General features: G+C 43.8%; 2 protein-coding genes across 5 annotated transcripts in view; both read right to left on the bottom strand.

The window, feature by feature from the left end:
- Positions 1–2,454, bottom strand: part of LOC118510096 — a 172,587-nt gene extending 170,133 nt beyond the window's left edge. For 3 of the 4 annotated variants that reach the window (XM_036051525.1, XM_036051521.1, XM_036051523.1), the window contains exon 1: positions 2,034–2,454. The gene's annotated coding sequence lies outside the window, so the exon portion shown is untranslated. Of the gene's footprint in view, positions 1–1,428 lie in introns of all 4 variants that reach the window. The other variant, XM_036051522.1, reaches the window with a different exon arrangement.
- Positions 2,455–13,857: 11,403 nt separating this feature from the next.
- On the bottom strand, positions 13,858–17,952 carry LOC118508925 (uncharacterized protein K02A2.6-like). The gene has a single exon (XM_036048808.1). The coding sequence runs from the start codon at positions 17,950–17,952 to the stop codon at positions 13,858–13,860; it is 4,095 nt and encodes a 1,364-aa protein (XP_035904701.1).
- Positions 17,953–26,592: the final 8,640 nt, after the last annotated feature.

The following is a 26,592-nucleotide window of genomic DNA, read 5'->3' on the forward strand; positions in this document are numbered from 1 at the left end:
CAGATATCTGGATGCTGGTCTTAAGCACCAGCATCCTTGGTGCAGGAGTTGGTTCGTAAGAAAAGTTGCAACCCGGTGTACATATTTCATTAAAAATGGCAAACTTAAAAAGTGGCTGCAAGTGGAATAAAGCTCGGTTGCTCCCGGTGCATACAATACAAAGGCACCCGTTTTCCGCTCACCTGTTTCAAGATGATGCCAACTAGGTAGGCGAATATCATCATCGTTTCAATAATAGCGCGCCCGCCACCCGGGTAGATGGCCAACAACAAGGTAGGATGGTAATTTCCACTTCGAGCTTTTTTCCTTCCTGGTGTTGGTTTGCTCTTTTTCTTTTCTGTTGGGAAGCAGCAGCAGCAGCAGCAGTAGCAGTCGTTGTATATCCTGTATGCGTTGTTGAGTGGATCGCGCGCACAATGCGAAACCGGCGAGTCGGCAACAGTGAACAGCACCATATCCGGTGCGTTCCGGGGCCACTACTGCACAACACTTCCTATTACGGCGGAGACTTCCACTTTGCGGGAAACGGTTACAGTAATTACATCCGACGTTGCCTAACTATCTCTCTTGTTGGCGTGCTAGTGCTTCTTTAATTTGTCTCGAATGGCATTCGGGCGCAACACACGCCCGGATAATTTGTCGGAGCATCCCCAGCCAGGTAGGCTTTACACAACACACGCACACACACACACACAGACACTACACACGCAACACCGCGTATAAAACGCGTCCATTATTGCTCCGTTGCTCCTAGTCACACCAGCTCTATTCTGGCCCGCTGATAGGCCGAACAGCAGAACAGTGAAAAAAAAAACGCGATGCCTGAGCAATGGCAATATCATTTTATCGTATCCTTTTTTTATGTCCCCATGCAACCCATGTTCGGGCCGTTAGTCCAACAACCGGAGGCCGCCATTTTGGGGGCGTCAATGGCGGCGGTGGCACGCAACGGCAACAAAAGCCGGACGGCCAGCGTCGGCGTGACAACTATGGAGTGCTTTCAGCGTGCACGATGGTTAGGAAGCCAGCCAGTAACCGCCATTTGCAGCCATTTGTCCGTTCGAGTGGATGGCAGCACCAACAGCATCAAGAAAAAAGCTAACACAAATTTGTGTTAACACGCAAAGGTGTGCGATAGGGAGAACGTACACACACACACGCACACATTGTGGTGTACGATAACGCAGCAGGACACCTTTATCCATCGTGCCGGCGACCTTTCAACACATCGTTTGGCCCTGTACTAAAAAGGATGATGTGGGGGGGGAGTTTCTTGTTTCCCCTTATTTCGGAATATCATGCTGGGCCAAACGCGTGGGTCCGAAAGAATGCCGACAATCGAATAAAGTACGTCCGAGACATCCCTCGTTAATCACGCCTACGGAGAAACTACCCACTATTATTAAACCACTCGGAGAACTCGGTTACCTCTGGTAAGGATCCGTTCGGCGATTCTTCCCAAAGTACCCCTTTCCAGTGAAGTTATTTTCTTGGTCCTCTGGTTTATTTTTTATTTTTTTCGGATTGCATCTCTCACTTGACACGCTTTCGGTATGCTCACTTCACGCTCACACACTTTCACACCTGGCAAACTGTCAAGGAACAGCAACAAAAAAAAAACAGTGTGCCATGATAATTTGAGCTTCAACTTCCGGTTCCATCATCGCACTTACACATCATAGCAGGCCGTTCGTACTGTACCCCGCTTGGCTCATTGATACATCGCAACTTCCAACCGAAGCACCACTTCGTAATTATTCCCTGCTCCATTACTACTACACCATCAAGTGATACGGCACGGGGCACAGTGACGGTGTAAATAATTAGCTAGCCTTAATTTTGTTTCATTTTCTGCTTTCCCTCACTTCCGGTTGCCGCACATTAAGAATTCCGTCACTCGGAAACACTAAACCACCGCCACCATCACCAGCACCAGGATTCCCCCGGTCCCCACGCTTCTCTTGACGCATATCCTACACACACACACATACACACGCACGCACAGTACACGAGCACACGCAAACGGTTCTTACCTCGCGCATCCAAACACTACGCTCACGGAACCGTCTCGGTACCGATCAACCGATAAGCGGCTACCCTTCAGCCATGGTGACGCTAATGGCACTGAACATCAAGAAACAACAAAAAATGCTTAGTACTCGCGCACACCGTCAACCACTGGCCTAAAGTATACGGACACGCGATCACCCATACACGCACACACTGCTGCACGACCGGAGAAGGATAGTAAAACTCTGTTCGCACACAACGGACCGAACGAGACAACGTTTGCCCTCTGTACGCCACGAAAGATGAACTCCAACTGATGCAAAATCGCCAACCGAACCCGCTACGTTCGCTCTTTGACAGAAACACACACACACACAGAGATACAAAGAAACGAACAGGAAAAAGGCTCAAACCCGTTTCTTCTACGTAGTAGACTGGTAGACAGGACTCTCGGTGACACTTTCTCTTGCTCTCACACACTCTCTCTCTCTCAATGCCCTCACTTGAAATGGGAGACCCGATTGTCCGCTCTTGGTGAGTAATTTCGTCCTGCAATCGCTCCGGAGCGGATTGTTTATATTTTCTACCGACAAGGAGCCTTGCCGTGGAAAGCAGGATTTCCCACCAAACCACCACCATGCCTGAGAGCGAGAGCGAACAACTAGCACTACGGTGTTGGTGTTGGTGCTGATGTGCGTGTGCACATGCGCCTGAAAGGTAGGCAAATCACGTTAACAACAACTCAGCTCTCGGATGGCGCGAATTGGTGAAGAGCCCTAACCACGCTGCGCCCGATGGGAAATGGCGCGCGGGCATTCGGGGGAAAATCAGGAGGGTGGTGTTTTTGTTTTTCACGACGCACACCGACTTTTCCAAACAACATTCCGATCTCACCAACACACAGAAATGTGTAGCTGTAAGGGATGTACCGCCGCTAGTACAGTGGGTTCGCTTGTGTTGGTAAGCGTTGCCCCGTGTGTTTGTGCCATTGAAGTTCTGGCATTTCATTTTTATGTTCTTTGGTCGTTTCTCCACGGGTGGTAAAATGGAGGGGGGGGAAGCGAGGTTGTAGGAGGGCAAGCAACCGAGGGAAAAATGGTCTCAAATGGTAGCCATCGACACCGAGTAGTAGTAGAACGGCGTCGTTCCCTTTTTTGTACGCACACGCGACGCAAAAGGAAGTTATGGTGGAGGGTTTTGGGTAGGGAGGGAGGTAGAGGAAGAAAAGCAGGAAAAACTCGTCATTTCCTCATCACACCACCAACCAATCTTGCTTCGATTTTTACCATCCGAACCCCACCATTTCCCCCGTTTCCCATACTACTCTGTCTGCCATCACTCTTCATTTCCTGCTCGCGTGTCCTCTGCCTGGCGTGACCTCCACACCGTCACCGTTGACCCTCTTTGGAAGGTGCAAAAGGAAACACACCGGAATATCGATTCGGTTTGTACATTCATGCACAAGATTTCCTCACGGGCGTAGTTTTTTTTTTGCTCCCCCCTTAACCGCAAGAGACGCTGGAACTGGAGAGCTCTGTAAGCCGCTTGGCGGCAGCGATTGGGTAAATAACAAAAGCCCAGCCTACCCAGCAGTATTTCTCCCCAGCTGCTACAACCCTTCCCCCGGTTGGTGCTAAAATCCGAGACAAAACGGTTCAGTGAACAGAGAAGTGCAGCAGACGGCGCACAAAGCGGGGACACGGCTGTGTGTGGCCGGACGAGTCAGCGCCTACAACGAGTCGGCGTTGGGAGCGTTTTTGAAGAGTCGTCCGTCCGAGTACATCGAATTTCCACGCTCGTTGTTTGAAGCGGGGTTTACCCGTAGAAGGGTCACACCACCCACTCCACGGCGTACGGTCAACGATCTCGCAGCCGCAAGAGGACGAGTCAACGAGTTTTCCAACGACCTCGGCCGATTCGATCGCGGGACGTGCGCCACCCGCCATAGTGAAGGCTTTCGAGCGTAACAAAAGAATAACTTTGCTACACGGGCTTTACACTCTCCAGCCCCGGGGGGAGAAGTCGAGTCCGGAGGGTGTCACTCCACCCGGTTCCACAGTTCCCCACTCACGTCCTCGTAGCTCCACTTCAATTGTAGCGGTTGGAGCCATCAACGCCACAGTGAGAACGATAAGGAATCGGAGTGCTCCGTACGTTCCGTGCGCCACCATTTTCTTGCCGAAATGGGGAAGTTGGAATGGTACACGTTGGAGTGTAATGCCCATTATGGTTAACCCGTTTTGCGTAACGGAAATGTGTCCCCTTCGTTTCTTCGCTCTGCTTCCCCACCTTATAGCGGGACCCCAACCATCTCGAGGAACGTTTATCGAACGGAAACTAACCTCAATAATCGAAATTACGTCGACCGGACCGAAGTGGAGCTCAGGTCTGTCTGGGCTCTGTTTCCACAGCCGTACCGTACCTTTGTCCCCGTTCTCCGGCAGGTGGAAACCACTCACTGTCACTGTGGCGTCTTTCATCGGAAGGCTCAGAAAATCTGAGGACGAAGCCTGCAGCGTCAGCGAGGGGAAGGTTTCGGGGAAATCGAATTGGGGGACTGCGCCACTTCAACCACCAGCTGACGGGCGAAGTACACTTTGCTTTTAACAAATGAATCGAGCAAAGTAATGAATATTTATGGGATTAATTCGAATACCGCACACCGAAACCGGGCCAGGCCCGATTACAACGCTCCGGCTTTTTGGAAACGGTCCAATTTTGGACGCCGGGTCCACCGGTAAGTGCCCCAGCCACGAGTTTCGGCCCGAAGGAAGCAACTTGAGTGTTTAATTGAATTTAAACATGTCGGTGCAGTAAATTGTCTTCGTAAAATGAGAACCTTGGAACGCCCCCTTGTGTGTGTGTGTGTGTGTGTGTGTGGTAAGCAACTGCAAACAAAGCGCTGTTACTGTTTGAGTATTGGAAAGACTAATATTGTTGCACCATTATGCTCTCATCCAATCCGGATGAGATCTCTCCTGCTGGCTAGCTATCGAATACGTCGCACTAATTCTGAATAGTTTTATTTGCTTCCACCAAATCCCAGTATCCTTTTCACGCACTATTCACCGATGCCGGTTTCGCTTTAACCTTTGAATGGCCGATTGAATATGTATGATTTTCTTCCGAAATGCTCATCCCGGACACTGTTGCACCCTCGCCTCTCTGTTTGGGGCCAAACGAAGGGGAGAGCTGGTAGAGGGTGAAAGCTGTTGAACCACCGGCAAATCATTCGCCCCGGTTGCAGCTATTAGGAAGCGATTTGCATAACATTGCACCTCCTGCAAATTAGATCAGTTTCCGAATGGATGATACCTCACGGTTCGATCTGGGGGCCAGGGCCATCAAACTGTGGCTAAACGGAACTAAGGAACAAACTCTTTTTCTTCCTGGCGGGGGTGGGGGCCTGGAGGGGGTTGATGCTGAGTGGGAGACATGCTGGCATTGATTTAAAGTTTTGATTTCAATCGGGCCCGACTGGGGCTAATGTTCGACACATATGTTTGTTGGATTTGTATGCGTTTCCAGTTAGACGGATTAATGTCAGTGATATCAGCAATATTTAAGGCAAATAAGTTTAAGGAGAGTCTTTGGTTTTTGTCTTATAAAAACAGAAGTTACATGACATTTTTGTATAATGAAAATGTCACTAGATTAACTGAAAATGAATTAAGTACAAGATACTTAATAAGAGTATTAGGAAGAACAGACCAATGTGTTTTCGGTAGATTAATAATTACTATCTAAATTTTAATTGAGGTACTTTAAGTTCTTCTTCTTCCTTGGCACTTCAACCTTCAAAGGTCTCGGCCTGCCATTTCTGGCTTTCTACGGCTTGCATTTAGCCGTAGCGAAGTATTCAGCGAAGGAGCGGTCCGGTGGCTGAGACGATAACGGCGCCGATCTTCACACGGCAGGACCGGGGTTCAAATCCCATCCAGACCACATGCCCGTTCGTAGGGCTGACTACTTTGCTGTGGGTAAAATTAAGTCACAGAAAGCCAGACATGGCAGGCCCAGACCTCTCGATGTTGTAGTGCCATTAAGAAGAAGAAAAAGAAGAAGAAGAAGAAGAAGAAGAAGAAGAAGAAGAAGGTATCCCTGCGTACGAGGAACGCAGCATGCAAGGTTTTCCTTACTTTCCTTATTTTTGTATTTATTTTCATGAAATGAGCTATCTAAAGTATGGTTTATATGTAAATTATTGGTATTGCAAGGAGATAAGAGTCTAAGACTTCTTCATGGGCTACAATCTGGAGAGGTCCTGCAATTTCTTGCTTTCGTTGTCTTAGTTTTACACGTACAAGGATAGTTAGCCCTACGCCTAAGTCTAATACTAAATGCTACAAATAAAAGTTAATGTCTGTCTCAGCTTATTTGCTTCCAGACGTTGTTCGAACTCTCGACAGAAATACGAGAACATCGGCTTTAAAGATAAATGATAGGCAATACACACCGTCTCAATAACGCTTATTGGCGCTACCGAGGACAAGGATAAATCGCTGTAATAAATAAGATGATTTGAAGTTGTAGATAAGCACGCGCTAGGCTACATTTAAGATGAAATGATGGTATTGCCGTGAAGGAATTGCGGGAATTAAATCAATTGGTAAATGACTACGCAGAAGCTTCAGGAGCAGACAAGTATGTTGATCTTATTTTTTTAAATAATCACCATAAGTTTAGCTTACTCTTCCCTGTAAGAACATTGGCCTAGTGAACTTTATTTAATTCTCGCAATCGATGGCAAATTTTTTATTGTGATTAAGCATTAGTTTGCTCGGTACCGATGGCTTAAATGTAGCCTGTTTCTCTCTTGTTATACAGAAAATGTTTCTATCTCTATCGGATTTTATTTATCAAACATCTTGTTTAAGGTTTAATGACCAGTGAGGTCAAACTTGTCATTTCTGGATTGCCAGACTTATTGATGACAGGCAGCGAGATAGTCCTTGCTATGGAGGAATGGTTCAGATGGGATCAGAATCCTAGTCCTGTCGTGTGAAAACTGGCCTTTCTATTGCCTCGGCCACTGACACGCTAATCGCATTCAATTTAAAGTCTATTCATAATTTATAGTCGCATTAGTCGAATACGCTTCTGATACATGGATTCTTTCTAAACGTAAGGAAGAAACTCCTTTTTTGCATTGGAGGATGCAAAAAAGGAGCCGTTACATTGACGAGCTCAATGAGAATGTAACTGGACGACTCAACCCACAAAATCTTACTATATCGTTCACATGGAAAAAAGAAGCATGGCAGGAATCTCAAGTTAAGATGGGGTGTTGGCATTGATGCGTCCGCCAGAAGGGCCCAGATATTGGACAGGCAGATGACGATGCTAACCTGTGAATTTTTAGAAGAAGCTATTTTAACGCCTGTTAAGTAAGAAAGCTTTTTTTTTGGTTATCAATATTTTTGGGGCAATCCAGCAGCCGAAGCAGGACTGGAGTTCAAGTCCCATCCAGATCGTGACTCCCCGTTCGCAGGACTGACTATCCAGCTAAGGGTAAAAGCAAGTCACAAAAAAGCCAGAAATGACAGACTGAGACCTATCAAGGGGATAGTAATGCCAAGGAAGAACCATAAATAAGATTTACATTTCCTCAAATCACGAAAACATATTGGTGCAAAAAAAAATGCTTAAGTCCATCACGTTATTGAAAAATTCAAAACACCTCATCATCAATAATTCTAGTTAATGTATTGTAAAGCAACACCGAAACATCTTTTGTCTTTAAAAGTCCCGCAAACGCCTTACACCGTTCACACCTATTTTTTCATAAAGTGGAACGCAACCGAAGGCGAAAAGGAGGACGACCATGGCGAAGCATGTTATCCCATTTTAAAGATTTACCATCCAAACCATACCGACCCCAGAGATCCAATCTGTACACGTCTGTGTGTGAGTGTGGATGGTGGAAAATGGGACCAGTATCCCGTTTTCTTACATAACAGTGCTTCTCCCGTACGCCCAAATCACACTACAAATTTCGAACACACACACACACACACAATACACTTATTCCCCGGGTGGATGCCATTTTCCTTGCGATTTGCTTTTCCAGCTTTTTGTTTTTGCTGCTTCTTCTCTGCCTCAGAAATGGTCGAATGTTTCTCCGACGGTATGGCACACCTGAGACCGATGCGCACCACTCGCATGCTGGGGTGTGACACATATGCCCCCTCCGTGTCCGGGATGTAAGGCCCCCAAACCCCCCAAACAGGTCAGTACAGTTCAGGCTTCCAGTGACCGGTGTTGCATCATTTGCCATCGTATTATGTTTCCTATTGTTTTTCTATACTTCGTACAGGCGTTGCGAAGAGGGATGCAAACCGATGGAACGGGTGTTCAAGCGCGAATAGGACTCGAACGCACCAAATGCACTAAAGGTCCAATTTTTTTATAAAAACACACACACACCGGCTCTTTCTCTCCTTCTCGCCTCGTTGTCACGTACGATGGGTAGGGATGGAAGCGTAAACATTTTACATGAAGGGAAAATCTCGCAGGACATCGCCAAACAGCCAATCGGGGCGACCACATACGCCCCAAGGCAGGCAAGGGAGCAGCCATCGCCATGGCTTTAAGCCATGTTTTATTAACAAAACAACAAAAGCACCACACTGGTAAAGAAGGCAAAGCGTAAAGAGAAGAAAATAAAGCGACCCACTCCCACGGAAGCCAACATGAATGCACTCACACGTACACCACGGTTCGGTTCGGCAGAAGAAAGCACTGGAAAGCGAGCTGATGAAAGGAAAAAATTTGCATATGCTTCAAAACAACAAAAGTAAATCCCTGCCGTGGAAAAATTCATCCATGAAGCGAAAAGGGGTTGCCGTTTGAAGGGCGGCACGAACTTAAAGGATGCGCTCTCGCCGTTCACGTGAAGCGCTTCTATGTCGTTCACGGTGCATGCAGACCAGCTCTGCCGGGACCGGCATCCAACTCGAACCCCTCGGTTCGGTGCAGCTCGGTTCGGTATTGTGCACATTGATGTCCGTGTTCCACGTTCGTCGGACCATTGTTGCTGGCCATTCTGTCTTTGTTTGCCCGTGTTCTCTCGCTATGCGCTGCCACGGTCCAGTTCCTCCGGTTGCTGCGGGCTTGTCACTGTGCAAATTTGCATCGGGAAAAATCCGCTTTTCCCAACGGCGAGGGATAGAGACGAGAGCGAGCGAGAGTGAGAGAGACAGAGCGAACAGGGGGCAAAACCCCGTGGAAGCGGCCACTCGGTGACCGTACAACTTTTAAGCAAATTGAAACCATCATCAAAAGCATTTCGATACAATGTCCCATCGGTGCTGCGTTCGATTGCTCATGGGCAGCGTTTGCTTTCCTTTTTTTTTCTCCCCTGCTGGTCGCTTTACTCTAATCCTATTTGCATATTTGTCAGTGAAGATTTCCCACTGCACTCGGATGCGTTTCAAAGGTGCTTCCCGGTGAGCGAGAAAGAGAGAGAGAAACCTTTTTTGGTGGGGAGTATGTGTATCTTTCCTTTCTGCTCCCTCAGTCGGGTTTAGAAAGAAATGCAATAAGTTCTTTTTAAGTAGGTACCCATCATTATGGTAACATGTGCTGTGCCGGGTTTGATTGAATGAGAAAGCTGCCAGCTGCACTTTATGAGATCAATTTATTCGCCATTCGTGCAGGAAATGTTCAATGAATTGGATTTATCTTTCTATATTTTTTTTTTTTTGTTTGGCTTACGTGGTATCACGATGGAAAAGAAATGGTCGCAGCAGAGAATTGGCATTTAATGTCGATGAATCGATCGAATGGTCATGATTTTTGAGAATCGAAAGGTTTAGTAAGATTCCTTATTATATCTAGATATTTTATATTTCTTTTAATTCTACCATTACTAACGATGTTTTGAACAGAGATTTAGACACCTTTTCCTCAAGTTAGCTTAGGCAAGGGCTAGGCGATCAAGTTTTTTTTTCTATTAGTCACTGACAAAAAAACTGAATCAAAATCCAGTTTTAAAAGTTAGAACTTCTTTTGGTTCTTTGGAACTTCTCAGCTGCCCTTAATGTCTTCCTCTTCTTAGTGCACTTTAATTTTATCGTAACGAAAATTTATTTCCCAAAATGATAAAACTCCCGATATTGTCTGGATCTTGTCGACGTATAACTGCACTGGATAGATACGTCAGTACCTTCACACGTATATCAGATAAGTCCATAATAGCATCACATAAACTCTTTGGTGGCTGCTTATTGTGAGGACAACATACAACCAAGATAAGCTGTCCAAGCGAAGATCACTTATATCTTTCTTGGCGTTCAATAAGGTAGTAAAACGACAGCTCGCCTCAGTAAACTCCAAAGCAAACGATTCCTACAAAGAGCCTAATAAAAAGGGCTCTGATAAGATCTATCGTAGCTAGTCCCGGATTTGAAATAGCGCTAACTGTTCCCGCTTTGCTTGGTTTACTTTAAAAGAGACCTGGAGCCAGAAAATCTAAATTTCCTGGATGATGTCTTTGCTAGATGATGTCTTTGATCTACCATTGATATTGTTTGCATTGATTAGCATTCCAAGGATTCAAAGACAGATGCATTGGAATGCAGGTGAAGGAAATCAGTGGAAAAGGGATTTACCACATCACTGCTACACAGTAAAATCCCGAGTTTGCGTTACAGAGTGTCATCTTCCGAAAGTATTATGATCAAAGGTGTAAAAAATATTAGAAATGGGCTTGCCTGTCTAATTTTCGATCAGGCGCTAAAGAAAGCCTTTCGTGACCCGGAGGTGAAATATTCGGAGACCATCTTCTCTAAGTCAATCCATATCCTGGCATACGCTCATAGACATCAAATGTTTTGAGGCTCTCCTATTTAGCAGAAGCTAATCGAAGGATCGAGCGAGCGGCGCGAACATTAATGTTGAGTTTCGTACAAGGGTGCTGGCTACCAACCGGTCATACTACTGCTTGAAGAAACCTCTTCAGTCAAAGTAACTGTCACGACGGTGACGGTAAGCTGGGACTGTAAAGAATATTTATAGTCCCAGTAGTTACTATCATAGGTACATCATACGCCTCTGATGGACATGGATCCCAGGCAAAACTGACGAAACCTTCTTAGCCGCGTTCGAGAAGAAGATATTCAGAAGGGAGTAGATGCCTCGTATGAGTGGAAGGACAATGGATATTTCGGCTAGGTCGGCTCCGTCGGCGGCCGAACCGCACAGCTCTCTTTCGCGCCGTGACGCCATCCGCCTCACTAACGAAATAGTCGCTCAACACTGGAACACCACCTGGCACAACCTAGACCTCTCCACAAAACTCCGCTCTATAAAGCACAACACCGCACCCTGGGACGATTTCAGCCACATCCAACGAGTCCTTTCCCGTCTTCGCATTGGTCACACCCGCCTGACACACTCCTACCTTCTCGACAGATCCAGTCCTCCACTTTGCAGCTTCTGTGGCGTTGACATTACCGTCCGCCACATCCTTACCGATTGTCATGGATACACTACACACCGAACCACCTGCCAACTAGATACCGACCTAGCCAACATACTATCTCCCGACAAGCAACAGCAGAACCGCCTCATCCGATTTTTACACATCAGCAACCAGTACCGCGAACTATAAATTTATAGCACAATTGTTTCCATATTACACGAATAATAAAAGTTAAGCAATAGCTAAGCCCTACTCACTATAGTTTTTACTACACATATGTAACAATAGACAGGAAAGGGGCGAATGAAGTCTCAAAGACCCAAAGCCTCTATAAATAAACGAAAAAAAAGTGGTGGCGGAACCTCGTTGGTAGAAGAAACAACGGAGCCGGTCTTCACACAGCAGCACCAGGATTCAAATCCTATCCGGACTCTTCTTCCGATAACGAGAACTGACTCGTCAATTACGGAATATATTACTAATATTCCATTACAACGCTAAGCATTCAATCGCTAAGCATAAAGCACAATGTTTCCCATGAATTGTCTATAAAATACCAACGCACCGAATAGTACAACTCATGCCTCATGCCAATTATATCCTATTAAAATCTAATAATTCTACAAAAATTTTCCCTCTTATCGCTCGCCACCAATTGGCTTGGTACGAATTTGTTCCGAACCATTTACGGTACGGCTAGCACGGTAACAGATGGTCGGATACAACAGCGACAGAATCACCAAAACATAGCAAATGGAAAAACCCGTGACAAAAAAAAACGCACCACCACCACACCACCGCCACTTCCAATCCAATTTTATCACTTATTTGAGCATTTATGATGGTTCGCTGCTTCGATAATATGGTTTTGCAGAGCGGGAAAAAATCCATTTTCCTTCTTGCACACCGGCCTGCTGTTTCCCAGGTGTATGTTGTTTAGCACATTTAGCCGGTGGAAAATGGGAACTATTTTCGATTGGTCTGATGCTGGCATTCGTTTTAATTACATTCGGGGAGGGGGGTGGCGATATTTTTGATGTGTTTTAATCGATTCTGAAGCTTCTGGAGCACCTGCCTGGCCGTTGCTTGATTCATCTAATTTCAAGTGGAAAAGTTGATTGCATTGCAGGTTGATGATTGGTTTAGCGGGTATTTCGTTTAGTTTTTTTTTTGCGCTCTTAAAACACAAAAAAAAACCATTCGCCAAGCACAGTCGCTGTCGGTCGCTCAACGTGAACAGACGTGTTTGTGATTCAGTGCCAAAGTCAAAATCAGAATATTTTTTGTCTCACCAACTGTTACGATTCTTATAGGAAAAAAAAAAAAATCCAGTTTGAACGAGTTATACTCAGTGCAAAACAACAAAACAGCAGCAGTGTTTTCGGGGAAGCGTGAGGTGTCGCGATGAGTTCGCCGACCCTCACTGCCGGGTTCCCCCCGCTCCGTTCTACGGAACAAAGAGGGAGAACGCTGCCGGCATACTTGGACGATACAAATGAATACGGGGAAAAACGGTTCCTGGTTCTACGCGCTTTAGAAGGAAAGCAACTACCAAAGAACCCATGGATTCTCTCTGACACCATCAAGAGAGCGATAGGTAAGATAGAGCAGGGACGTCAACTGGACAATAGCACATATCTCATCGAAACCAGATCCGAAAAAATTTTACCTTACTGCAAAAGATTTCCTCTCTAACAAACGGCGAGGGAATAACAATCACACCACACGCTACTCTCAATTCCGTGAAATTTGTTTTCACGTGCAACTCGATAAACGAAATGGACATGGAGGAAATAAAAACACACCTAGCAGTCGAAAACATAACGGAAGTGTACCGATTCACGAAGAGAATAAACGGCCAAGTTACGCCGACAAATTCGTACGTCGTGACAATGCAAGCAACGAAAATCCCGGAATATATATACATTGGGCTAGAGAGGATAAAAACACGGGTATATTATCCACGACCGATGCGTTCCAACAAATGCCTCCGTTTTGGACATACAACAAAGAACTGTGCAAACAAAGAAATTTGTTCAAACTGCGGACAAAATTCTCACGGTCCCTGTAACTCCACTCCAAACTGTGCTAACTGCCAGGAAAACCACAACACATTTGACAAAAAATGCCCATTATATGTGAAGGAAACTGAAATTATCAAAATAAAAGTGAACCAAAATTGCACTTTCCGAGAGGCCCGAACACAAATAGAACAAAACAATCAAAAACAAACCATGGCAAACATTGTGCAACAAAGTGTTGTATCTTGTGATACAATATATATTTTATTCCTTTTCTAATTGTACACGTCTTTTGTGCCCGAGCCTGCAACGAAGAGTGCGCGGTTTTCTTGGCGTCCCCAGAAGCTGTCAAGCTTCAACCCGTTTATAACCCTACGCTCACGTCTCCAACATCCCCCTGCTTTAATTGCGATAATCGCTCATCCAAACAGGCTGCTTCTTTAATCGTGCTGATCGACGTGGAGCTGCATCCGAGCAGGTCTGCTGAGAGTTGTCGTTATCAGGCTCAACATGTTCCGTAGTCGTCGACGGAACTAAAGATGAGGATGCCGGCTCGATACTTCCAGGCATGTCCCAGGCATCCAACAATACATGCAGTGGAAGCTGTGTTTGCTGACGGTCGTCCGCTGCATGTCGTATTCTAAGCTGGTTTACGTGGTATCGTAGAGACCTACCGCAGATGTCAATCATGTACATCACGCTTCCCAGACGATCAGTCACTACTCCGGATACCCACTCCCAGCCATTCCGATGGTATCTTTTCACGTAGACCTTGTCGTTTACGCAGAAATTCCTTCCGACGATAGTGTCATTCACCGCTGGTTGTCTAGCAAAATTACGAGAAGATGGTCGCAAAAGCTCGAGAGCGGTTCGAACTTTCCTATTCAGCATCATCTCCCCCGGCGATTTCTGCTCCAGCGTCTTGTTCGGCGTGGTTCTGTATGCCAACAGAAATTCATCAAGGGCCTCATGCATTCCACCATTTCCTTCGCGGATCTTTTTAACAGCTCGCTTAAAGGTGTCCACGAACCTTTCAGCCTGCCCGTTCGATTGCGGATGATACGGCGCAGTTCGCACATGATGGATACCGTTCTGTATGCAGAAGTCCCCGAACTCCGAACTGGTAAACTGCGTACCATTGTCGCTGACAATCGTCTCTGGCATACCAAACCGTGCACACAGTCCTCGTAATATCTTAACCGTTACTTGTGCAGTTGTATGCTTTGTCGGTATTATTTCTGGCCATTTGGAATACGAGTCTACTGCCAGAAAATAATACTCTCCCTCGATGGGCCCGGCGTAATCAATATGAATACGCTGCCAGGGAGCGGTCGATTTTGGCCAATCCACCGGTGCACAGTGCTCTGGAGACTTCGCTGCACTTGCACACGGTTGACACGTTTTAACAACGTCCTCGATTTCACTGTCCATCTTTGGCCAATAAACGTATCCTCTTGCTAGTGCCTTCATACGAGTTACCCCAGGGTGTCCTCTGTGCAAGAGCTTCAGCACTCGATCTCGCATGTTTGCTGGAATCACAACCCGTTCTCCGAATAAGAGGCAATTTCCCACAGTGGATAAGGCCTCCCGCCGTACGAAGAATTGTTTCAGCTCTACACTTTTCTCTTCACCCATCGGCCAACCATTCTGGACGAACTGGAACACCTTCCGTAACATAGAATCTGTTTGTGTACCACGCTCCAAATCCTTGAAATTCAACGGCAGGGCTTGAGTTGCACTCGTCACCAGATGATTCATATCATCTTCAAGCTGGATACTAGCAATAACGTAATCCTCTTCTGGCTTTTCGTGACGATTCATCAATCTCGAGAGGATGTCCGCATTGCCAAACTTGTCTGTCGCTACGTATTCTATAGTGAAATCGTAAAGAAGAAGCGCTAATGCCCAACGCTGAAGCCTGTTCGCAGTGTACAACGGAATTCCTTTACGTGAGCCGAAGATTCTGAGGAGAGGTTGGTGATCAGTTTGTAGCGTGAATTTACGTCCGAACAGCATGCGGTGGAACTTCGTCACAGCGAACACAATTGCGAGACCCTCGCGATCTGGCTGACTATAGTTCATTTCCACCTTCGTTAACGCTCGCGCGGCATGCTGGATAACCTTTACACGCCCATCCGGAAACCGATGACTGATGGTAGCTCCCAAACCTACTGATGAAGCATCCGCTGACACGATTATATCCTTCGACGGATCATAGTGGGTCAGAAGTAGGTCGGAACTCAAAATCTCCTTAAATCTCTCAAAAGATTTCTGGCATTCGGCTGTCCACTTGAATTCGCCTCCCTTTTGCAACAAAAGGTCTAGAGGATACCGCAGATCTCGCATCTGTGGTACGAATTTCCCATAATAATTTATCGCACCAAGATACGATCGAACCTCACTCAGCTGCGATGGCGCTGGCATTTTCAAAATGGCTTCTATTTTCGACGGGTCCGGTCGTAGGCCTTGCCCATCCAGCAGATGTCCCAGGTATCGTATTTGGGGTTTCAAAAAGGAACATTTTTCCACACGTAGCTTAAACCCAAACTCCTCGATCCTTGACAAAACAGCTTGCAGATTCTTCAGATGGCTTTTCACATCTGCACCACCTACGATGATGTCATCCATATAACCCGCAACACCTTCCAGCCCACTCAACATAGAGTCCACGATCTGCTGGAATGCACCAGGTGCTGTTTTTACCCCCGGCGGTAGTCTGTTGAAACGGTAAAGCCCCTTGTGAGTGTTAATAGTTAACAACTCACGACTTTTCTCGCATACTTCCACTTGCAGGAAGGCCTCAGCCAAATCGATTTGGCTAAACACTACCGACTTCCCAATGGCTGTGAAGATGTCTTGAGGAATCGGCAACGGGTACTGGTGTGGCTGAAGTGCGTCATTAAGACCGGTCGAGTAGTCGCCACAAATTCGAACGGTTCCGTTTGCTTTCCTCACCACTACAATGGGTGCAGCCCATTCTGAGGAATCGGTTGGTGTAATAATACCGAGACGCTCCAACCTTCCCAACTCATCTTCGACCATTGTCTGCATCGCATACGCCACAGGGCGTTTCGGGCGGAAAACAGGGTTAACATTGTCTTTCAGCTGCAAGCTTACTTTTACCTTGTCACACCGACCAAGCTCGCTGGAGAATAACGCAGGAAATTGTTCTAAAACGGCCGCACCAGCATCTTTAGTGGAACTTATGATGTTGCAGAAGGCATCAAGTGGCTGTTTCCACAATCCGAAAACATCCATACTGTCTGTTCCAAATAACAACAGGTCCTCTTCCACAACACGCACTAACACCTGCTTACGCCGTCCATTGACTTCCATAATACCTTTCCATTCTCCCAGCAGCTTGAGTGTCTCACCATTGGCCGTCTTGGCTGACACTGTTGCACTGTCTAATTTCGGACTGCCTATTTGACGCCACGTACCCCTCGATATTATAGTGATATCGGCACCGGTATCTAACTGCAGTTGCAACCTACGTCCGTTTAAAATTACATCTACGTATTTGCGTTTGGCCTGGATTTTGTTAACCGTTACCACCTTAACGTTTGCGTTGCGAGACCGATAGCGGAAACGATTACGGTTCGCCGTCTTACAAAATCCCTCCTTATGGCCTACCTTATTGCAGTCCTTACATGCGTGCGTAGCAAATGAGCATTCCCTCGCGAAGTGTTTATCACCACACAGCCAGCAACTTACTGCTTTTTGTTCTTTATCACGCACAGGATTGCTGCGAAAATCTTTGACGCTTTTCCTAACAGCCCGTACCTCCTGCGAAGCGGTAGATATCAGCTTGCTGTCTTGGCGCAGGTTTAGCAGGCGTTGAGATTCACCACATAGTTGGTCCAGCGTTATGTTTACGTTGTCTTCCATCTTAGAGAGCAACCGTACTCGAATATCGGCATCCGCATCTCCCTTGAGTCCACACACGTATAACAAACATTTAATCTCCTCCTCTGCAATCCCCGCCAACTTAGCTTCCACGACCTTTTTATTAACACGGCACGCGTACGCTCGGTACTCCTCGTGTGACTCTTTCACCATCTGCAGGCACTTAAACCGTTTGCACACGGTAGATTCGCGGTCTCCAAACAGCTTTTTCAGCTTCTCCACGGTGGTGGTGAAATCGAAATCCTTCGGCTGTTTTGGCATGATGGAGCTTATGTAGCGCTCGTGCTCCGCTACACCTATCTTCCGAAGAAGAAGACGAAGCTTTGTTCCATCATCCAACCGTTTCGCGTCATCCAGGAATAACCCTTCATATCGAACAAACCAGCCTTCGAAGTTTGTTTCCTCTGTATGATGAAATTCCTTGATCTGTCCGGCGATGGCGTCTATCGCTTTTTCAGGACATTCGCTGTCCTTTGCCTTCATCACCGACATCACGCTGTTCAACAGCTGCTGTTGCTGATTTAACATTTGCTGCTGCTGCTTGAACATCTCGACGATCCATGCCGCGTTCGGTTCTACCGGTGTAGTCATTTTATATAACTCGTCGCCACTGTTGTATCTTGTGATACAATATATATTTTATTCCTTTTCTAATTGTACACGTCTTTTGTGCCCGAGCCTGCAACGAAGAGTGCGCGGTTTTCTTGGCGTCCCCAGAAGCTGTCAAGCTTCAACCCGTTTATAACCCTACGCTCACGTCTCCAACACAAAGATTGGTTACTGCACAACAGTCAGACTCAAAAGATAAAATAATTGAAGGTCTCGTAAAAACAATAAATAAGCTTAACGAGCAAATCGAAACTCTGACAAAAACTGTAGAAAAACTAACAAAACAAAAGAACACCACACACCGACCGCCAAACGAATCAGACATGGAATCAGATTACTCAGAACCAAACAACACAAATCCATCAGCAACAAACAAAACTATGATCTTTAAACACCCACGTACATCATCCAGCGACGAAAAACAGACAAAAAAATCGAAACGTTCAACAAATAAGTGACTTTTTGAAGATTTGAGTACACGAAAACTCTTTTTATTTTTAAATGGATTATACAACCCAAAACATAAATACGAACAACGGGAATTCAGAACCAAAATTTTTGTTGAATTGGAATATACGAAGCTTTTCGAAAAACTTGAATGAACTAAAGCTATTAATAAACAAACATGAGCCGAGTATAATTACCCTACAAGAAGCACATATACCTCCAAACATACTTAATAGAACTCCTCTTAATAAATACGCATGGATTGTTAAGCCTTCCTCCACCACACATCATAGCATCTGTATTGGAATTTATAAAGACTTACCGTACAAAAATATTCCTATCAACTCAAAAATGCCAGCTCTATGTGCCCATATAAAAAGCCCAATAGAAATTTATATAATTTGCTTATACTTATCACCAAACAATAGTTACGATATCGAAACGGAACTAAATAACATGATCAACATAATACCACACCCCATGCTTCTTATAGGAGACTTTAATGCACAACATGAGGACTGGGGCTGCCCCATAACAAACAATCGAGGCAGAATTGTTCATAGCACTTTTGAAAATAGCCAGATACACGCAATTTTTCACCAATTTCCCACTCGCATTGATCCTTCCACAGGCCATCAAAGCTCAATTGATCACTGTGCAATTTCCTACTCAATAGTCACTAACTTCAGCCTTTGTTCTGAACAAGATCTTTTTGGCAGCGACCATTTTCCACTAACAATTAAGCACGTACCTTCAATCCCAAACCCAACAAAACCCTCATACCGACCACGGTGGAAATACGAAGAAGCGGAGTGGTCAACCTACCAACATGTGCTAAATAGTTCCCCATGGAGTTCAATGACAGTGAGTGAACAAAGACTCATAGAGCTGATATTAGAAGCGGCTTCAAAAAGCATCCCAAAAACCAATGGAACTATATCCAAAAGATATGTTCCTTGGTGGAATAGGGAGGTAGCAGAAGCGACAAGGCTTAGACGAAAATATCTGCGAAAACTCCGGAAATTAGCACCCTCAAATTGTAACGATCACATTCGCCAAGACATATACGAAAAATATAAAGATGCACATAAACTATCCAGAATAGCAATTTTCAAGGCAAAATCCAAGTCCTGGGAAAAACTTATCCTGGAAATCAGCCCATCCACTTCTTCCAAAGAAGTGTGGCGTAGGGTAAGGCTTTTGACAGGACAAAAATCGTGTTCTCACCTTCCAAATCTAATTAATCCTCAAAATCCAATCACTAATCCTTGCGAAATAGCTGAGAGCTTTGCTGAACATTTCCAAAATATATCCTCGAACAAAAGTTACTCTGCCAAATTTTTGAAGTATAAAGTAGCGGCCGAACAAAAAAGTCTCTCCTTTACAACCTCCCAAAATATACACTACAATAAACCATTCACAATACAAGAGCTTCAACATGCGTTAAAAAAGTGCAATGGAAAATCTGCTGGCCCAGATGGTGTGGGATACCCACTGCTCCAACACCTCCCATCTTGTGCATTGGAGTACTTGTTAAAAATTTACAATGATATTTGGCACACAGGTGAAATTCCAGATGGATGGAAACATAGTTACGTCATACCTATACCTAAACCACAAAAATCTCCGTTTGATGTCAATAGCTACCGACCAATATCATTATTAAACTGTATAAGTAAAATCTTAGAAAGGATGGTCAACAGACGACTAAGCCACGAGTTGGAAAACAGAAAACTATTACATATCAATCAACACGCATTCAGAAGTGGTCATGGCACAGAAACTTACTTTGCAAAACTGGACAATATGCTTTCAACAGCAAAAGAAAATAAAAAACACACAGATCTAGCTATAATAGACCTTGCCAAAGCCTATGATTTAACTTGGCGACATGGCATTTTAAAACAATTAAAAAATTGGGGTTTCAAAGGAAATTTGCCAATCTTCATAAAAAACTTTTTACAAAACCGGACATTCTCAATCACAATAGGAAACGCTTTTTCTCAAATAAAAAAGGTGGAAAACGGTGTTCCTCAAGGCGCTATTCTCTCGCCAACTCTTTTTCTTATCAGTATTGAATCCCTTTTCTTTTCCATACCTCAAAATGTTACCTGTTTAGTATATGCAGACGACATAACAATAATCTCTATGGACTCTTCACCCAGAGAAGCTAGAATAAAACTGCAAAAGGGTCTATATAAACTACAACAGTGGTGCAAATCGACCGGGTTTCAAGTGGCTCCGGATAAATGCAAAATATTACATATTTGTAATCTCAAACATTCACGCCCAAATAATACATTAAAGATAAATAGTATACAGATACCAAATGTCCGTAAAGCAAAAATTTTAGGGGTCATTTTAGACAGCAAAATGTCCTTTATTGCACATTGTAATTACATCAAAACGATAACGAAATCCCACTCAAATTTGTTTAAAATGTTAGGCTCGGGCAAAATCAGAGCCTCGAGAGCAATCATGATCCGGTTAATAAATAACTGGCTTCTTCCAACAATTCTCTATGGGACAGAAATAATTAGTTCACAATTTGATACGTTCCATACAAAAATAGCTCCCATATATCATACAGCAATCAGATTGGCTACCGGTGCTTTCAAAACCAGCCCTACGGATTCCCTTATATGCGAAAGCGGAGCACTCCCATTCAACTATGTTGCCATAATGCGACTGATTGGATCTGCGTGCCGCTGTATAGAAAAAGAGTTTGAATGTACTTCCTTACTTAATAGAACTAATGCGAGATTTGAAGAGATCACAAACTTTAAACTGCCAAAGGTTTTAAAAATTCCTCGCCTGTCTGGACGCCCTTGGACAGAAAAAACACCAACGATAGACTGGACCTTACATAAACTTACTAGGACAAACACGAATCAAGCATACCAACTCACAATAGAGCATATTAAAAATAATTACTCAACATATCACAAAATTTATACGGATGGTTCGATTAACACTATTCAGGCTGGTTGTGGAATTTACTCTGAAAATACAAACCCAATCACTAATTCTGCAGTAAAATTACCTGACTTTACGTCAATATTCTCCGCTGAAGCCATAGCAATCACCATAGCTGCTGAGGAAGCCATTAATCCACACAAACTAAATGTAATATTTTCTGACAGCGCTAGTGTTTTAGCTGCATTAGAACATGGGCAAATTAAAGACCCGCATATTCAATCAATAGAACTGGCTATCAATAAAAACAACATAACCTTCTGTTGGATACCAAGCCACATCGGAGTTACAGGAAACGAAAAAGCAGATAGACTCGCTAATCAAGGCCGAAAATCACCAGATATAAATACACATCCCTTATCCAAAAGGGATGCAATAAAAAAGTGCAAACACGAGCTTACCAATGCTTGGCAACACACATGGTTACAGGACACATCAAATAAACTAAGATTCATCAAAACATCCACATCACCATGGCCAGATCTCCAGAACAGCAAAGACCAACAGGTCATCTCAAGGCTAAGAATCGGGCACACCCTCTTAACACATAGCTATTTATTCTCAAAAGAATCTCCACCAATCTGCCGATTCTGTGGGAAACAAACCACAGTCCGACATCTTCTAACAGAATGCTACGGGTATAGTACTTTTAAAAAATCGTGTAATTTGGATGATAATATCGATGATATTTTGTCTCCTGATGACAAAAAACAGAAAAATCTTTTGCGATTCCTCAGGAAAACGCAACTTTATGACAAAATTTAAATTCATTTGAAACAAAAAAATAATAATAATAATAATAATAATCAAAATATTAACAATATAAAAAGAAGAGAGGAATAACTATATAATCCAAGTAGCTAATTTGACTGTATTAAATACAGGCTGGAGCATACATGGTCAGAAGGTAGGAGTTACCAAACAACTCACGAAGGGGCAAATTCGACCAAGAGAGAGATTTGCTTCTCTCCTTTGGTCTGGTGCAACCAAGGTTCAGGGGCTTGAGTTACCTTAAACAACTTTTCACACTATTAATCCTCCCTATCCCCGTTATCCTTTAAATTTCACTTTTTTCCCAATAATAGTACAATAACCAAAAATTCATTTTTAAATCATACAAAACAAAAAACGGGAACAATACTACAGGTAAGAGACGAAAGAGGTCCAAGAGACCCAAAGTCTCTTTAAACTCTACAAACAACAACATTCGCCAAGCAGTTCTTAACATGCAAATTGCTATGCAGCTTGTGCGATTCTCAAAGAGCAGATGAAGCTCATTTTTCTTCGCACTCAATAGATTGCTGTTAAATATATGTTTAGTCCCGCCACGTTTATCTAGCCCCGCTATCGCAACCATCAGCAATCATACACACTCATGAGCTTATGTTTGATTATCTGTCAAATGGCACTGTAAGCCTTTCGATACTTCCACCACCGAACGGGCGATAAAGCGTTGGGTGGAGCAATTGAGCTTCAGTCTCTTTTTATTAATCAAACGTTGATTACCATTCATCACGGGGCGATTGGGCGATCGATCGATAATCGATCGTCTACCTGCTTTAAAAACGTGAATGATGGTAGATGATCCACTCAAACTGGAGCGCACGAGCATATATGCAGTCACCAATTCGGGTCACGCACACACACACTCGCTCGCTCGTTCGCCAATCGAAACCAACTAACGGCCCTAAAACTTCATTATCTTCTAACTCGAACCGAGCGCGTACCCGCGCTCTGATAAACGCGCCATACCGCGTTGCATTCTACGCCGCTCAAAGTTCCCTACTTCTGTTCAATTTTATCTTTATCAGTATTAAACGAGTAACGAACTAAAGCCAACTGAAACGCGCTACCATAACCGATTACTGGTCAATAGAGTTCGGTGCAGCGTGCGAGCAGGGGCTGATTTATGGCAGGAGCATGTTAATGAATTTGCTGCTAAATTGTTTTTCGGTGCGAACACAGGCACGGCCACCTGCAATATATTTGGCAACGCGGTGCATCCAGTAAAAGGGGCTAGCTGGGGATGGGTAGCGACGACACTAATCCCGCGCCATTATTAGTTACAGCTAATGCGTTTCGCTTGCCGGTTTGGTCCGAGCACTAATAGGTTCGGGTTCGGTGGGAAAAGCGCTCGCAAGTGATTATTGGCTCAAAGTTTGGTGGACTGTATGTTTGTGTGTAATTTAAGGTATTAAAATGAGAGATTGATTCTGGATGCTTTTAAAGCAGTTTGAAAAGAGTTTTACGGAACATTGATAAGTTTTATAAAAATAATACAAGCGGTATCAAAATCATGAGAGAAGTAAATATAAAAATAGAAAAGAGAACAAGTAAAACAGGAAAAAGGTAAGCAAGAAAACATGCAACTCTATACTGCAGAAGAAAAGAAGAAAAATTGATATTTGTATTAAAAATTTTACCAAAAAAAAGTCCAACATAATTAAAAAACGAAATAATAAATAAGGAAAAAGTTAAAAAAAAAAACAAAAAGACATTAACAATGCAAACAAACGTTTGAATAAAAATCAAAATATTGCAAGAAAAGCACCTAAACATCTTAAAATAAGATTTAAAAAATGAATTTTGCAAATTAAATATGTTATTAAATGAGCCTGATTCGTCTGAAGCAAATACTTGTACAGGGGTTTTCAATTGATAAGGCAGTTGCGTCCATTTTAAAGGCAGGCTTCTTAGATGGATTGGCTAACAAAGCTAGTTGATATGGAAACGGCTTCAAGTGATAGGGACATCAAACACCTTTTATTGTAATGTCCTCAAATGATATTGTCATAGTAGCCGTTGAAATAGTACACGTCTTTTCAGCGCTCGGGTAAGTGCGTGCAATATCAACGGCTACTATGATATATTGTCATCTGAGGACATTGGAATAAAAGGTATTTGATTTCCCTGTCATCTGAAGCTGTTTCCATATAGCTTTGTTTGCCATTCCATCTAAGAAGCCTGCCATAAAAATGGATGCTATTACCTTATCTACTGAAAAGCCCTGCAGTATGTTTTAATGTATGTTCAAAATTAACAAAACCAGGAAGAAGAAAATCGTCATCAAAACTTTATAGAAATTGTCAATTGTGATGAAAAGGGATGCAACATAATAAAAGTAACAAATAAAAACATAAGAGAATGTTAAATCTATTAAGAAATAAACAAAAACACATATGAACCATTCATATGTTTCATTTCGATTAAACAAACAGTTAAACATTATAAAAAATCAACTTTAAAGGAAACCTCCGAAGAAGAAAATGATAGTAATCAAGACCAATTTTTTATTCAATATTTCTTTCTCGGGGAAAATACAGGGTTTTTCAGTTGATAAGGCAACAGCATCTGTTGTTGCTACGGGAACAACAGTGGACGTAAAACGTCCCCGTTGGTGAACCGGCCACGCGAAGGTATGGCCGATTCGGAAAAGAAGTCGCGCACCTTCCTTGGGGCGTTGAATCAACGGATGCAACGTACCTCGCACAGGTCAGACAAGTGGCTTCATTCCCGGAATACCGGGCGATCTTCCAAAAGTGGACCTGATGGGAGGGGCGGTCGCGATTCTTCCAATTCCTCCGACGGAGCAGTTGGTACTACTAGAGCACCGGCCCGAATTCCGTAGGGAGGACGAGGTCGAATCTTCCGCTGACCAACGCTTGGACACTGGCTTCTCTCCTAGCTTCCGACGAAGTGGTAGACACCGCTGAGGTGTCGGATCCGGTCTTCGGAGGGAAGCAAGGGGAGATTTCCGGAGGCTTCTCACAGTCACGATTCCTAGTAATTTCCGTTGGAGTGGTAGACACCGCTGAGGGGTCGAATCCGTTCTCTGGAGGGAAGGATTATTTCGGATCTCGTGCCTGGAAAGAACCCTGAAACTCTTACGACGCGTTCGGTTCGCCGGTGAAGAATTGTGTCTTCTTTATTGAATAAGTTGATTTCTTATATACTAATTTTGGGGTACCTTAGAATGAGACGAAAGATCATTCTTTCTTGTTTAACTATTTCCTTGTGTTTACTATTCCAGCTTGTGTTTACGTATCCTTTATGCTAACGCCGCATTATGCTAAAGTTTAACTCACTATCGTGGTCGCAAACCACCAGTTCAAACCCATGCTATAATGTTTGTTCATTGATCAGGAACACTTGCGTTTCACATAAGGTAAACATTCATCGCGCTGGACGCACTTGCCGTTTGTCACATGCTGTATGTAAACGTTAATCGCGCTGAATGCGCATGTTGAGGCGCGCATTGTTCTATAAACATTTTCGATGCTCTAGCACCGAGCTAAAGGCGTTGTGTACGCCACACTGTATCATAAACATTGGTCACGCGCTGCTAATGCCTTATCCGCTCTGATTTGCTGCCTAAGCTGAAATCTTCTCGGTGCGTGGGACATTCTATCGAAAGAATTGTTTCTTTCATGCAACATGTTTAATCAAGATTTGGTTTGATTATGCCCAAGGTTACCTTCCTCTGTCCCTAGCGCTGTCGCGTTCGCAACAGCATCCATTTTGATTTTACGCTCCTTAGATGAAATGCCAAACAAAGCTAATTGATATGGAAAGGGCTTCAGGTGATAGGAAAATCAATTACCATATCAACTAGCTTTATTTGCCATTTCATCTAAGAAGCCTGCCATAAAAATGGATGCTATTGCCTTATCAACTGAAAACCCCTGTAAGCTTTTCAGAACATTATTAATTATTATTTTATTTATTAATTATGACGGCTGGAAGCCGTATTGTCTTTTCAGAACATTAGTCACTCTAATTTTTGACAATAAAAAATATATATTTAATAAATTACACTTAATCTGCTAAAACCAAAAACAAAAAAGAAAGTAAAAACCGGGATAGTAAAAATACCAACAAAAAAATATAAAAAAGAATAAAAGATAAAAAAGAATAAAAGATAAAAAAGGAAACAACACTATAATGAATAAACTGAAACAGAGCAAAAACGAGAATCATCGACAACACTCCAAACGTAGAAACACCAAACTTAAAAAGCGATCGATAAGTAACAATGTCTCCACTATATACTAGCCATGTGAACCCTTCTAGGAAGCAAACAATTCCTCCGATATCAAACGATTCTGCAGCGGAAAGTACTCTGGAAGAGGAAACAATCGTGCACTAATGCTACAACACAAAAAAAAACCGAACCGTTCTTCAAACAATTGATTAACCATC

This window comes from Anopheles stephensi, chromosome 3 (genome assembly GCF_013141755.1).
Source record: "Anopheles stephensi strain Indian chromosome 3, UCI_ANSTEP_V1.0, whole genome shotgun sequence".
NCBI classification, from domain to species: Eukaryota; Metazoa; Arthropoda; class Insecta; order Diptera; family Culicidae; genus Anopheles; species Anopheles stephensi.